General features: G+C 56.0%; 1 protein-coding gene across 19 annotated transcripts in view; it reads right to left on the reverse strand.

The window, feature by feature from the left end:
• Positions 1 to 12,312, reverse strand: part of R3HDM2 (R3H domain containing 2) — a 106,096-nt gene that overhangs the window by 17,945 nt on the left and 75,839 nt on the right. For 16 of the 19 annotated variants that reach the window (XM_038378819.2, XM_043506549.1, XM_043506550.1 and 13 more), the window contains 5 exons: positions 10,575 to 10,670; positions 7,877 to 7,908; positions 7,723 to 7,776; positions 4,504 to 4,724; positions 2,093 to 2,247 (listed from right to left, as the gene is read on the reverse strand). In XM_038378819.2, the coding sequence (XP_038234747.1) occupies positions 2,093 to 2,247; positions 4,504 to 4,724; positions 7,723 to 7,776; positions 7,877 to 7,908; positions 10,575 to 10,670 (558 nt within the window). The remainder of the gene's footprint in view (positions 1 to 2,092; positions 2,248 to 4,503; positions 4,725 to 7,722; positions 7,777 to 7,876; positions 7,909 to 10,574; positions 10,671 to 12,312) is intronic. The other 3 variants (XM_038378817.2, XM_038378816.2, XM_038378810.2) reach the window with 1 other exon arrangement.

Raw genomic sequence — 12,312 nt, forward strand, 5'->3', positions numbered from 1 at the left:
GGGGGCCCACCGAGTCCAGTGTGTGGCACTGAACCCATTCTGAGGCCCCACAATGGTCCCCTTGCTCCTTTGGGGAACCTGCTACAGGGAGGGCGGGAAAGGGGACATTGAGAAAACTCCACGTGGAGAAACACAGCTTTGGAAGCGATCCACAGAGAACTCAGAACAGACCAGAGTGAGACATTCCGATCGGCAAGTGGGAGCGAAAGCCGGCACCATATGCAGGCAGCAATGCAGCGCTCCCCCGCCACCGGCTGGGACCGGCTACCACCACCGCCACTGACCCTCACCTCGTCATTTAGGGGCGGCAGCTGGCCAACGAACTACAGCGAGAGGCAGCCACGGAGACACGGTTCCCGCAGACTCCAAGAATGGAGCCGCGTCAGGAGGAACATCAAACACAGGTGCTTTCTAAAGGGCCGTGGGTCCACATCCGGCCCTCCAGGCTGGTGGAGCATCCCCCTGGGCTTGACCCGGGACAAGGATGATGGGGAGATGAACCGGGCCTTTTAGAACACGGGAGACCAAACACCAGCCCCAGGGCTCAATCCCAGGTCTCCTGCTCCCTCTGCCTGCAGCTGGGAGACAAAGCTAACCGGCTGCAGGATTGCAGGGCGGGAGAATTCAGACAAACAGCAGCCCCAAGGGCTGCAGGTCCGAGCACGCAGGGGAACAAGGAGCTGGCGTATGAGGCTTTGTTTTCATGTCAGTTTACAGGCAGGCCAGATGCAAGTTGCCAAGGCAGTTCTCTGCGTCACGAAGCTCAGGCAACCCGGCCTACTCAGGCCATCAGCTGAGCGTCGGTGGGATTCTCAGAGGAGGGGGTATGGACTGCCCAGAGCTCCAGGGCATTCCTGCTTCCCCTGAGCCACAGGAAGGAGGATCCAGGCAATGCCATGTGCCCTGCAGAGGCACAGACAGGTGGCAGTGTGGGCAGGCTGGGCCTGGCGCAACCTTTGCTGGTGTTTGCACAGAAGTGTTTGCTAAGAGGTGACAAGACAAGCAGCCTGGCCTGAGGTCAGACAACAGCTGCCGGGTTCCTTGATCCCACCACCGCGCTGCTCAACCCTGCCAATCTCAGACCCCGTCCTCAGGAGGGGTAAGCACCAGGCTGGTGCCAGCCAGAGCACGGCTATCTGGGCCTCCAAAGGAAGGAAACGCTCAAGCTAAGAAGGGAAAATTTCACCCGGGGACCTTCCAGCTCCCACTCCAGGGCAGGGGAATGGCTCTGGAGTCTGCATCTTCAGATGGAGAGCTTTCAGAGAGCCAGATCAGAGGACAGGCCAGAGAGCCAGGAGCCCCCGGTTAGAATCCTGGCTCCCAACACCGACTCTGTGGCCTGCAGCAAGGCGCTCTATCCCTCTGCCTGGGCTACCCGCTCTGGGCTTCCTGGGGCATACAGAGGACTGGTGGCTCCGGCGGCACTTTGCAGATACAAAGCTCAGGACACCAGCTCCACTTGTCCTCTTTGGATGACTTCTGCAGGCGTGACCCACAACTCACGGGGAAGTCACTGTGACAGAGCAACACAGCGAGGTCTGGGGGTGCAGCTACACCAGGAGGGCAGAGCCCTACATCCACATCCAGCGTCCAGCTAGAGCAGTTGGTGTGAACCCTCTCAGCCACGAGGCCGGGTGCCCACAGGCCTGGCAGCGCCAGGGCAGGCAGGGCAACGGGCACGGGATTGCTGGGCAGCGCAGCCCACAAACAAACACTCTGCAGTGACCCCTCTGGCTCCAGGGCGCGCTGGGAAATCACAGCCCTGCCCAAAGAACCAGAATGCACAGTCCGTCTCCCTCCTGAGGAGCCTATGGGCATTGGGGGCCTGACTTACTGAAAGTCAATAGGATTTGGGCACCTAAGCCCCTTTAGAAGTTATACTCGAGGACCTGATCCGGGGCCGAACCGCAACCGTGCAGGTGGCAGGGAAGGGGGAAGGGAGGGTCCCCCCCGAAACCTCTGCAACCAGGAGGCTGAAGCCAACCTGCTGCCCACAAAGCCTGATTCTCAGCCTCTGGAGCTGGGAGCGCTAATGCTATTGCACTTCCGGAGCCGGCAGGAGGGAGCCTGAGGACACAGAGTTGTGACTCACCGGGGAGATCAGGTGATTACTCATGGCGGGCTGTTGCTGGGGCGTGGGTGGGAGTGCTTGGTGCTGCAGCTGCTGCACAGGGCATGGCAAGAAGCTCCCTCGGCCAGGCTGGGACGAGGCGACTTGGCTGCATGCTTCCGGGGCTAGCGACAGACCTGGAATGGAAAGACAAGAGGCAGTGTTGGTACCTGGGAGATGGACCCATGAGCTGGGCTGGCCCGGCTCCCCGTCCGCCCCCGGCTGCTTTCCCTGGGCTCATTCATCTGTATAAAGACATTTGCGTCTGCCTGCCAAATGCGTCTGCCTTCCCCTGAGAAAGCTTCGGCTCTGGGACCAGCGTGCTCCTGGATCACAGCAGATGAGGAGCTGGTGCCACTCTTCGGAGGGGTCTCAGTGTTCTTGGCAGCCATCGAGTTGGCAGGTTGCTCGTTCTAACGCATCACTAGCGGCTCAGTGGGAAAACCATGAGGGCTACTAACCCAGCACTTCCCCTCTCCCAGTCTGCACTGCAAGCAGGAGGTGTGAGACGTAGCAGCCCTGGCTAGCCATGCAAGTGCAACCCTGCCCGCATACTCGGGCCGACAACCTGTGCTGCCGTGGTTTTACGGCTGGCACCGCGCTGCAGTCACACCTCTGGAGTGCAGGATAGGCGCACCCAGCGCAGGGCTTTCTGCGGTGCTCAGATGCTGCACTGATGAGCTGTGTTAAAAATGGTGCTTTCCTGGCCCCCTTTGGTCTGTTCGCTAACTCGTCTAAACTGCAGCTTGGCTGGGATCTCGCATTCCATGTGTGTGAAGCGCTTGGCACACTTGGGGGAGCTAATGCAAATATTTTGCTCTGCCTGGCACCAGAATCTGGTTTAATTCCCCAACTTTCCTGCTCCTACCGGGTGCAAAACCATGCCCAGGGCCAGAAGCGAGGTCCTTCACCATGTGCCAGCTGCATAGCTAGGGGAAGGAGCCAGGGTAAACAGGAGCGACCTCTGCTGGCTGGAGGTCTCCACAGCCCAGCACAAAGTGGTTCCTATAGAAAAAGCGGCTATTTGATGAGTCGTAAATCGGCAGAATAATTGCCTGACCCTTGCATGGGCCTAGCACACTCGCTCATTTGTCAATAGCAGGTTTGGAGAAGGTTGGTTTCTTTAATTGCAGGTTATCTTTTTTCTGAGCAAAAAGAAAAGGTACTTTCAATTGGATAGCCAACGTATGAAGTCAGAATCCAAATCAGACCATGTACCCAAGAGATAGTCGCGGGAAAGAGTACGCACAGCTCCCTGCAATCAGAAATAGCGAGAACAGATCCTCTTCCGTGCCGCTAATTACATAGTTGGGGCCGTATTTTCAAAAGAGATCAGCTCCCACCATTTGAAAAATCTAGCCCCCGTTGTGGGTGCTGGGCACGTGAAAATCTAGCCCCAAACTCTTAAAAAAAAAAACCTGGCCTCACAATGGGATGTGCCCAGCCCGGAAATTACAAAGTAAAAGCTCTGTTGTAAAAGCTCAGTCTATGCTCTGAAATAACACCTGGAAGATTCTCAGGTCAGTTCTTTACTCCTTCACTGGATCAGGTTGTTGCGATGAAGCCAAACGATGTAAAACCCTACTAACCTAAACTAACTAATGAATCTAAGCTCATCTAGGAGTTTCTCAGCACAGCACGGTGATGGCAGCTCTTTGGAGAGAGTGTTAGAGTGAAGGGGGAAGCAGGATTTCATTCTCCTGTGGCTAAGGTTTTTTGTCAGTTGACATGTGGCTACTCAGCCATCACCACCGTGTTCAAGTGACAATGGAACCGCAGGCGTTCTCCACTGAAAACGCCTGGGGACACCTCGAAATTCAGCACACTGCTTTTTCTGCCTGTGACGTACAGCTGGTCTCCCTAACAAGGAACCAGTCTGAGCGCTAGTAACGCCCCCTCCGAAATGCCCTTAACCAGCATTCTCCCTGGGCCAGGGACCAATGTCAGTTCTGGCCTGGTCACCAAGACACGGGGGTTGAAATCCATTATGGTGCGTCTGAAACTCTAGCCTGCGTTTAGTGGTGCTCTAAGAATTGGCAGCATCTGACCCTGCTGTTAGGCTAAGTCTGACGAGATCAGCTAATTATTGGCTCCTTCCCCCTAAGAGCAAGAAAAGGGCAGGACCGTTTGTCTTGCCTGGGCAAAGTCCCCTTCCAGCAGCGAGAGCCTGCGGACCGGGAGGAATGGGTGCACCAGGACCTGCAGGCCCACAGGATGGGAGTGTGGCACTGCAGGGAACACACACGTTGCTGGGCCAGGAGGTCACCAGTTCCAGTCCCCCAAGAGTGACATGTTAGATAAGGCCCCCAGCGCCTGGTAGCTACCCAGAGATACACGAGCCCCGCCTGAGCTCACAATTGCACGACAACGGAATCACAGGCTCTACGCGGTACCTGGCCTGGCCGTCCTGCTGACGCTGCTCCCGATGCTGTCCCCTCGCGTGAGGATGGAGATGCCACTGAAGCTGCTGGCTTTAGTGACGGGCGGGCGCAGGTTGCGGATGGAGCTGTCCGAGTCTGTGCTGCTCCAGGGCCGGGGCTCCAATGACTTCAGCTCGCTCTCTGTGCTGCTCTGACGGCTGCCCGAGGCCCGGTTCAGAGCATCCCGGTTCCCCCTGCAGAGACCACAGCGGTTACACAGCCTCTCCCAGCAGAGGGGAGCACATGAACGAGAGCGAGCGGCGGCAGGGAGCTCTGGAGCCCAGCATGCCGGCACCAGACACACCCGCATGAAGAGAAATGGGGCTCCGGGAGTCCCCGGGGCTTTCCCAATGGCCTCGCTCGCACGGCTGCATGGGAACGAACATCCTGGAGCCCGCGGATCTGCTGAGAAGCTGCCCCGAGAGCAGGACTGGGCTGACTCTGGCCAGAGATCCATGGACCCGTGCACCCGGCTGACCCCCACCCCACACCAAGAGCTGAAGGGGACGTCTACGCTGCAGCTGGGGGCGAGCCTCCCCGCCAGGGCAGATGGACTCCTGCTGGCGCACTGAAAAGAGCTGGGTGGATGTGGCACCGGTGGAGGCTCGGGCTGGCCAGTTCAAGCCCACGCTGCTCCCTGGGTCTGAGCTTGGGTGGCCAGCCCGAGCCTCTGCTGGTGCTGTTCCGCCCACACCGCTATTTGTAGCGTGCTCCCGGCTGACAGGGGACGGGGCCAGATTCCACCCCATCCCCCAGGGTGGGGACTGGATGTTAGGAGGGTGCCATGGCAGAAGAAGCCCATTCAACGGTGCCAGGTGTAACTCAGTGCAGCATGAGTGGCTTGCTCTGCCCTGCCAGGCGTGCTGGTGGGCTTCGGCAGGACCCATGCCCAGCCCCCCGGCTCCCACAGGAAGGGTCACCGTGAACGCGTGGGGCAGCAGAACCAGAAACAATCCCTGGGGAATTGTCACAAACGCCATCCAACCGGAGAGAGGGGCTTTGCGGGCTCACCCCTGATGCACAATCAGAGCTGAACTAATGGGCATCACCTTGGCCTCTGGGCTGGGAGCCTGGACCCAAGATGCAAAGAGGGAGAGTTGTGCAAAACCAGGAGAGCATGAATGGGTGCCATGAGGCCATGCCGCGGGAGGGGCGGGGCTTTCATTGAGTTTTGTGACCCGTTAGAACACCAGCTCCAGCTGATCGGGACCCCCCCCCCGCCCCGAGCTGCAGCTGCTTCCCACGCTGGTGTTTTGGCGATGCAGGCTCCAGAGCAAAGCCCACCTCCTCTCCCCCGCTCCCAGCCGTGGGGCGATAATATACGTTGCACACGACCCACTGGTCGGAGTGGGAGCTCGATGTCTACAGCAGAGGGGGCGGACTGGTGAAGCCGCAGCACCTCGGAGGACAGTGGGGGCAAATAACCAGCTAAGCAAAGCAGATGTAGCTTCTGAAAACCACACCCGGTGCCCTCCGCGGCCCTCGCTTGGCCGACAGCCGGGGAACCGGAGTGTTGCTTTGCTTCTAACAGCCGAGTATCATGCTGGTGGGAGCCCATTACAACAAGGGCAGGGGTCGGACGTGCGTCCAACACCCCACTCTCCTATCTGCATCCCTCACATCCCATTCGGGACAGGGGAACCCTTTCGGAGCTATGGAGGAGGGAGTTGTGTCTCCATTCAATCCTCTGTCGCAATGCCCCCACCCCGCCCCGTTGCTTCCTTTGGCTGGATGAGAACACCTGCCAGCCATCCCAGACCTGCCCCCGATGACCTCCAGGTGGACAGGTCCCATATTCTCCCTTGCTAACACCCTGAGCAATTCCGCAGCACCCACATCCCAAACCCTGCCACACAGCAACTGCCTGTCAGTGCCGTCTCATGCCGCGCCCGGAGCTAGTCTCACTACAGCTAGCGCTCCAAGGGCATTCGTTAGCACTGTGCTCTTCGCAGTGAATCTTATTCATTAACAGCACGAAGAGAACGTTCTGTAACGGCCGTAGGGCTCGTTGGAACTTTGCACATTAAGGAGCATGGGGACTTGCCGCTGCCCTTTCCCCGCAGCCCTGATGCTCCAGCCCCCCACCCACTCCCCGAATGCTGCTGCCCTGGTGGTGGTGCTGGAAAGCCCAGATTACAGGAAACACAACATGGGAGGAGATAAAGATTAATCCCAAGCAGCTGTTCAGCTTCTCGCCATGCGCTTTTTTGAGCATGCTGCAAGCACAGCAGCCTGAGATGCCACCACGGCGCCGCATGACAGGTGGGCTCGGCTTCTGTGCCCAAGGGGCCCTGAGGTCTAGTGGAGGGGAGTGAGCGAGACAGAGCCGGGCACTGAACCACCAAGCGCCAGGTCAGTCCAGCTCCCCGCAAACAAGGGCCATGGCCTGCGGGACTGAGGACGTAGGCCCCAAAGTCCTTAGGCCCTTCTGAAACTTTGTCGTCCCCCCGAAAAGCCCCCGCCACAAGCAGGACTCACACCTGCAGCCTCCCAGGGACAGGGAGGGGGTGCGAATAGGCCATGCAGACTCAGCTGTTGCCTAGAGGCCTCCTCCTGCCACCCTCCGGCTGCTGGAGGAAATGTAGCTCTGTGTTTGCCTAGGCCAGCAGTTCCCAAATGTTCCTTACCACCTTCAAAAACGGGGAACGCTGCACCAAGCGCCCACAGCCCTGGCCTAGCCTGTCTGCTCTGCAGGTGCAGAGAGCCCTTAGGGCTCTTAATCTGGCTCCTTTCATCAGACGGAACCATCCGTCCATTAAAAGAAATCAATAGAAAATACGGCTGAAGTGGATTCCCTGGGCTCCCTGCAGCAACGCCTGGGGAATGTGTACCGCCAGGGCTCAGCCGTCCAACCACCACCACGAGGACGAAACACGGATACATGTGTGATGAGATGTGACTTTGATCACTGTTTAGACAGCTGGGGTTTATCACCCTGAGAACGCAGGTGGGGCCGCGTGGCTCCTGAAATGTTGTGATCCTATGAGCCTTTCGCCTCCCCTCCTTCCCCCATGACCCTTCAGCCCTCGTTTGGAATGAATCAGCAAATACGACTGCGCAGCAATTTAGTTTGGGAGACAAAAAAACCAATGGATGTTGCAAAAGATACGACTCAAAGGACTCCACAAGCAGCCATGCATGGGGCGAGCTCACTCTGCGGAACAATGTACGCAAGAAACCACACAGAGGTACCTAAAAATCTGCCTCCTTTTGTGAGAGCTAGAAGAAAAGCCTTCCTTGGAGAGTCTGTTGGTTAACATCAGAGAAAAGCATTGTTACAGGGTTACCATGGCCTCCCCTGAGAAAGTGACAGGTGTGGCCATGAAGCATGCTGGATGGTACTAACCTGCTGTCGTTTAGATATCCGTTCTGACCGGTCTAGTGGCAGGGTGGAGACAAGGAGCAGGAAAGAAAAGGGAAAATAATTGATAAGGCAGCAGTATTGGCACATTACAAACCAAGGGACGTCTGAACACGGAGTCGGCTAGACAGGGCTGGGCTCGGAACGGGACTGCCCTTATTCCAGGCCCATCACCGGAGCATCAGGTACCTTTTCTAGCTCCTTCCTCCCCACGATGTCCCAGCACTTCACAGATCTTAGCCCACAACTCTCCCCTGTGCTAGAGAGTGCTGGTCTATAAAGTAGCTCACGCAGCATGGAGAGAAGAAGGGACTTGCTCTCCGTCACACACGGAAGAGAACCCAGGAGTCCTGATGACTCCCTGGCCTTGCCACATTGCCTATCACGTCAGTGGCTCACACCCGGCAGCGTTGCTGAAGTTCAGCACGTGGCTCCCAACAAGGCACGATGAACACTGTGTGTTCAGTCGCTCGGTTTCCTACACACGGCTCAGACGCAGCCCCACCTGCCAGAGGCTACACGGTTGTCTCCCGAGGGTCACTAGACAATGACTCCCCTGGGCCACTGGCCAGTAGCACTGACTAGCTCCCGGGGCGCTGTATCCGGACTCTCCCCTTGGCCAGAAGCCTGGCAGCTCCCAGCAGGGCTTGGAGCAGGTGTCTTTTCAGTGTTCCGGGACCCCTCGGAGGGAGTGGGGGCATGGCAGGTGAAGCCAGGAGGTTTTTGCAGCTGCATGTAGCTGGGGAGCAGGCAGGCTATTAACCAGCCGAGATGCAGATTAGCATTTGGAACGGTCACTAAATCCAACCCCTCCCGTTTGTCCTGGCACAAGAATCCTGCCCAGAGCATGCTGCTAACAGGAACGGCTCAGCACGGCCTCTATCACACCACTGCACTGACCCCGCTCTCACCCCACTTCCATCCTGTAACCTCCCCCAGGGGTCCGGATTGCTACCTCCACCAGCTGCCTCCAGGGATCAAATTCCTTGAGCAACATCCACTTCAGCTGGACACTTAACAAAAGAAAGAAATATACCCGCTAACACTCTGGAAGGCGCAGACACATGGGTGTGGTCAGTATTCCCTCATGTGCTAGCTCAGCATGGCTAAATTAGAAACGGGAGCCAGGAAATTTTGGGTACCCAATTGGAGCCGACTGAAAAGGGCTGGATTCCCAGAGGCTGGGTGCTCTACCCTCCCTAAAAAGCAGGCGTCTCAAGTGGGGCCCCCGGAATCACCAGCCACTTTCAAAAAAACTTGGTGCCCCGCCCCCGACACTGCAGCTCATATTCATGCTATTATGATATGGTTATAGCATAATTAGGATGCATTTCATGCAAGACACGTCCTGTGAGGTGTCATTGGAAAAGTTACGGTTTGCTGAATACGATTATCCTATTTGTGCGCAGGTATCATTTTTGTCTCTGAAGTTATGGATATTGACTATGAATCTGTACTATAGTTACACCTGGGTAACGCCCACTCGGCAATGGGCTATTAAGAAGAACAATAGGCCTCAGGAAAAGCTTATCTCCCACCTGTTGAGCCTTCCTGAGAACACTCCAAACAGCCTGTGAGTAATGGCTGCCATGACTCTACAACGACATGTGACCAGGCCACATGGTGTTGGACTCCATTTTGGGATGTCAGTATTTTCCCACAGACTAGTCTAGGAACTAAACTTCGAAACAGCGGGTTCCTGCCATATGCAAAAGCTATATAAGGCGGGGAGTGATATCATCTGGGGTTCTTCACTCCCCACACAAGACAACTCCTGGAAACACCCGAGGAACAAGGACTGAACTGGGAGAAGTGCTGAACCCAGGCTAAAGAGATTTCTAGCCTGTGAATGAATCACTTGGGGATTCCAAGCTGTAAAGCAAGGCAAGTTTGGCCCTTAAGGATCTCCAGCCTGCTGCTATCATCTCTTAGGGTGAGAATCTGCTAATTCATATTCAATCTCTTTAGTATATGAAGCTTAGTTTGTGTTTTTAATTTGCTAGGTAATCTGCTTTGATCTGTTTGCTATTCCTTATAATCACTTAAAATCTATTTTTTGTAGTTAATAAACTTGTTTTTGTTTTAATCTAAACCAATGAGCTTTGACTGAAGTGCTTGGGGAAAATCTCCGCTTGGTTACTACAAGTGTTCATTGTTCTCTTCACGTTGAGGGAGAGGCAGATCGGGTATTAAACCCGTATACTGGCCAGATTTGACCAGGGCAGGACGGTACTGCTCTGGGGTCCCAAGCTGGGAAGCTGGTGGTTAGAAAGCCTGTGTGTAACTGCATCAGGGTGTGTTCCTACCTGTGTGAATGCTGGTGAAAGTGCAGGCTGGAGAGCTTTGCAGCTTGTCACAGCAGTACAATGTGAGAGGGAGCCCAGGCTGGTGGGTCAGGGAGCTCAGTGGTATCCCAGTTCCAGGTGGCGCCCTGGGGAGAACCTGTCAGACCCCCGTTTCTAACCTAGCGACACTGATCCAGCGCTCAAGAACGACAGGTCAGTGAAATGGCAAACTGACTGCCAGATCCAACCCCCTGAGCCCATACATCTATTCACATGCCAAAATTATAACAAGTGCAGAGTGGGGCAGAGGGGCAGCTGGCTAGGGAGTGGAGGGGCTCCAAAGAAAAAGCACCTTGAGAACCAAGAAGGGGGGAAGCTCTGCTAGCAGCCAGCCTTACCTCTCGCGCAAATATCCGCTCTCTGACCCTCTGATACTCCTCTTCTCTCTCTTCTATTGATTTGCTCCTCCTCCCATCCTGCAATGGGATCCTGATCTAGAGTGACAAGCAGAATTCGGCTGGTTAACGCTGGCTCCACGCACCCTGAGCGTAGCAGCACAGGAAAGCGATGTGGCACACGGATCGCAATGCGGCGCCCGGGGTCTGCATGGTGCTCTGATAACCCGGCAAGGGCTCTGCCCCAAACGACTGCTGCTGGCAGGAAACACTTGGGGGGGTCTTAACTGGCACGTGACCCAGCTCTGCTTTGGATCAGCTGACTGGAGAGAAATCACAACTGCAGATGCCACTTGTGGCTGGAATGCGCATACCTCCATTTCTAAGGGAACGTCCACGCAGCTGCTGGGAGGTGTAAAACCTCCAGCTCAGCAACACAGACACATGCGAGCTCTGATTAAGCTAGTGTGCTAAAAATAGCAAGCCCTCTGCAACAGCCCTAACCACCCATATAGGATCTCAAACAGGGTTACGCTTGGGTGGCTAGTCCATCATGCTACTTTTAGAGATCTTGCCGGATGAAAACTAGGACGTGTATGTCTACTGGAGCCGGAAATTACACCTCCCGAGTGCGGTGCAGATGTATCCCAGTGCTAAAGGTGGTTGGTGCCATTAGATCCTTTCTGCTTCGAAACAGAGCCCCACGGCAAGGTAGAGCAAGGTTGCAAAATTCAAAGTGTAAAAGTTCCTCCCCCCTCCTGCACACCCTGTTGCTTGGACTCAAAGATCCAAGCCTCATGAGAAGCATGGTAGCCAGGCGGGATCTAATGGTTATATGATAAGAAGATGGGGGATTGCACTCACATTAAAAAGCAGTTCTCTGTCCCAAGGAGCTAACAATCTAAAACAAGCATCCAAGCAAGGGATGAGAACATGCCAAGGGTGCTCCTGGAAGGAGAAGGGCTACCACAGAGAGGAGCATGAGACAGCTCATTATGAAGAATACCTGTTTCTCATCAAGTTTTGTTTCTTCCAGTCTGTAGCTGGCATCCCAAGTGCAGGCGGGAAGGAGGTGAGCAAGGGGAGGGTGGGCAGCAAAAGCCAACTCTGAGCAGGGCTACGAAGCAGCAGAACGGGCCTGCCTGGCATGAGGGCTCAGGCTCCTAGAAGCCACCAGTGTGGAGATGGAGCTGAGGGGTCCCTGAGCATGGAGGCTGCACCACTCCTCTGAGTGAAGGCTCCCTGCTGATTTCATTAGCCCGTGAGATGCTGCTTACTTGTCTGGCAGCCCTGGTGGGGTTGGGGGTGACTTTGTCGCTACTGAATGGCCTTTGGGGGACCTGTAGCACCCTGGGAGCCAAGCCTGCCTGGCAACATGGTGAGGATTCCAGGGGAAAAGCCCGGGGTGAGAGGAAAGCCAGCTCCCTGCCCCCATCATGTAGGTAAACGCTCGTGGCTCCACTTGGTTCTGGCCTTTGGATCTGGCCTGTCCAGGGGAAAGCGAACCCCGCATGTGATCTGCTGCCCTAGGGGAAGGGGAAGGCCTGGTCTATAACAAACCCATGCAGCAGCAACAGCTGCACGGCTGAAGAGCAGGAGAAAAAGTTGGGTCTTTCCCAAGACAGGGACCCATCATGGGGCAAAAAGCAGGAAGCACAGAGCAGATCGCTACAGGGAGAGAGGAAATCTTTGCAGAGATGCTCGTGCCTCCACCTCACAGCTAGGAGCTAGGGGTGCAGCT

Source organism: Dermochelys coriacea, chromosome 20 (assembly GCF_009764565.3).
Source record: "Dermochelys coriacea isolate rDerCor1 chromosome 20, rDerCor1.pri.v4, whole genome shotgun sequence".
Taxonomy (NCBI): Eukaryota; Metazoa; Chordata; order Testudines; family Dermochelyidae; genus Dermochelys; species Dermochelys coriacea.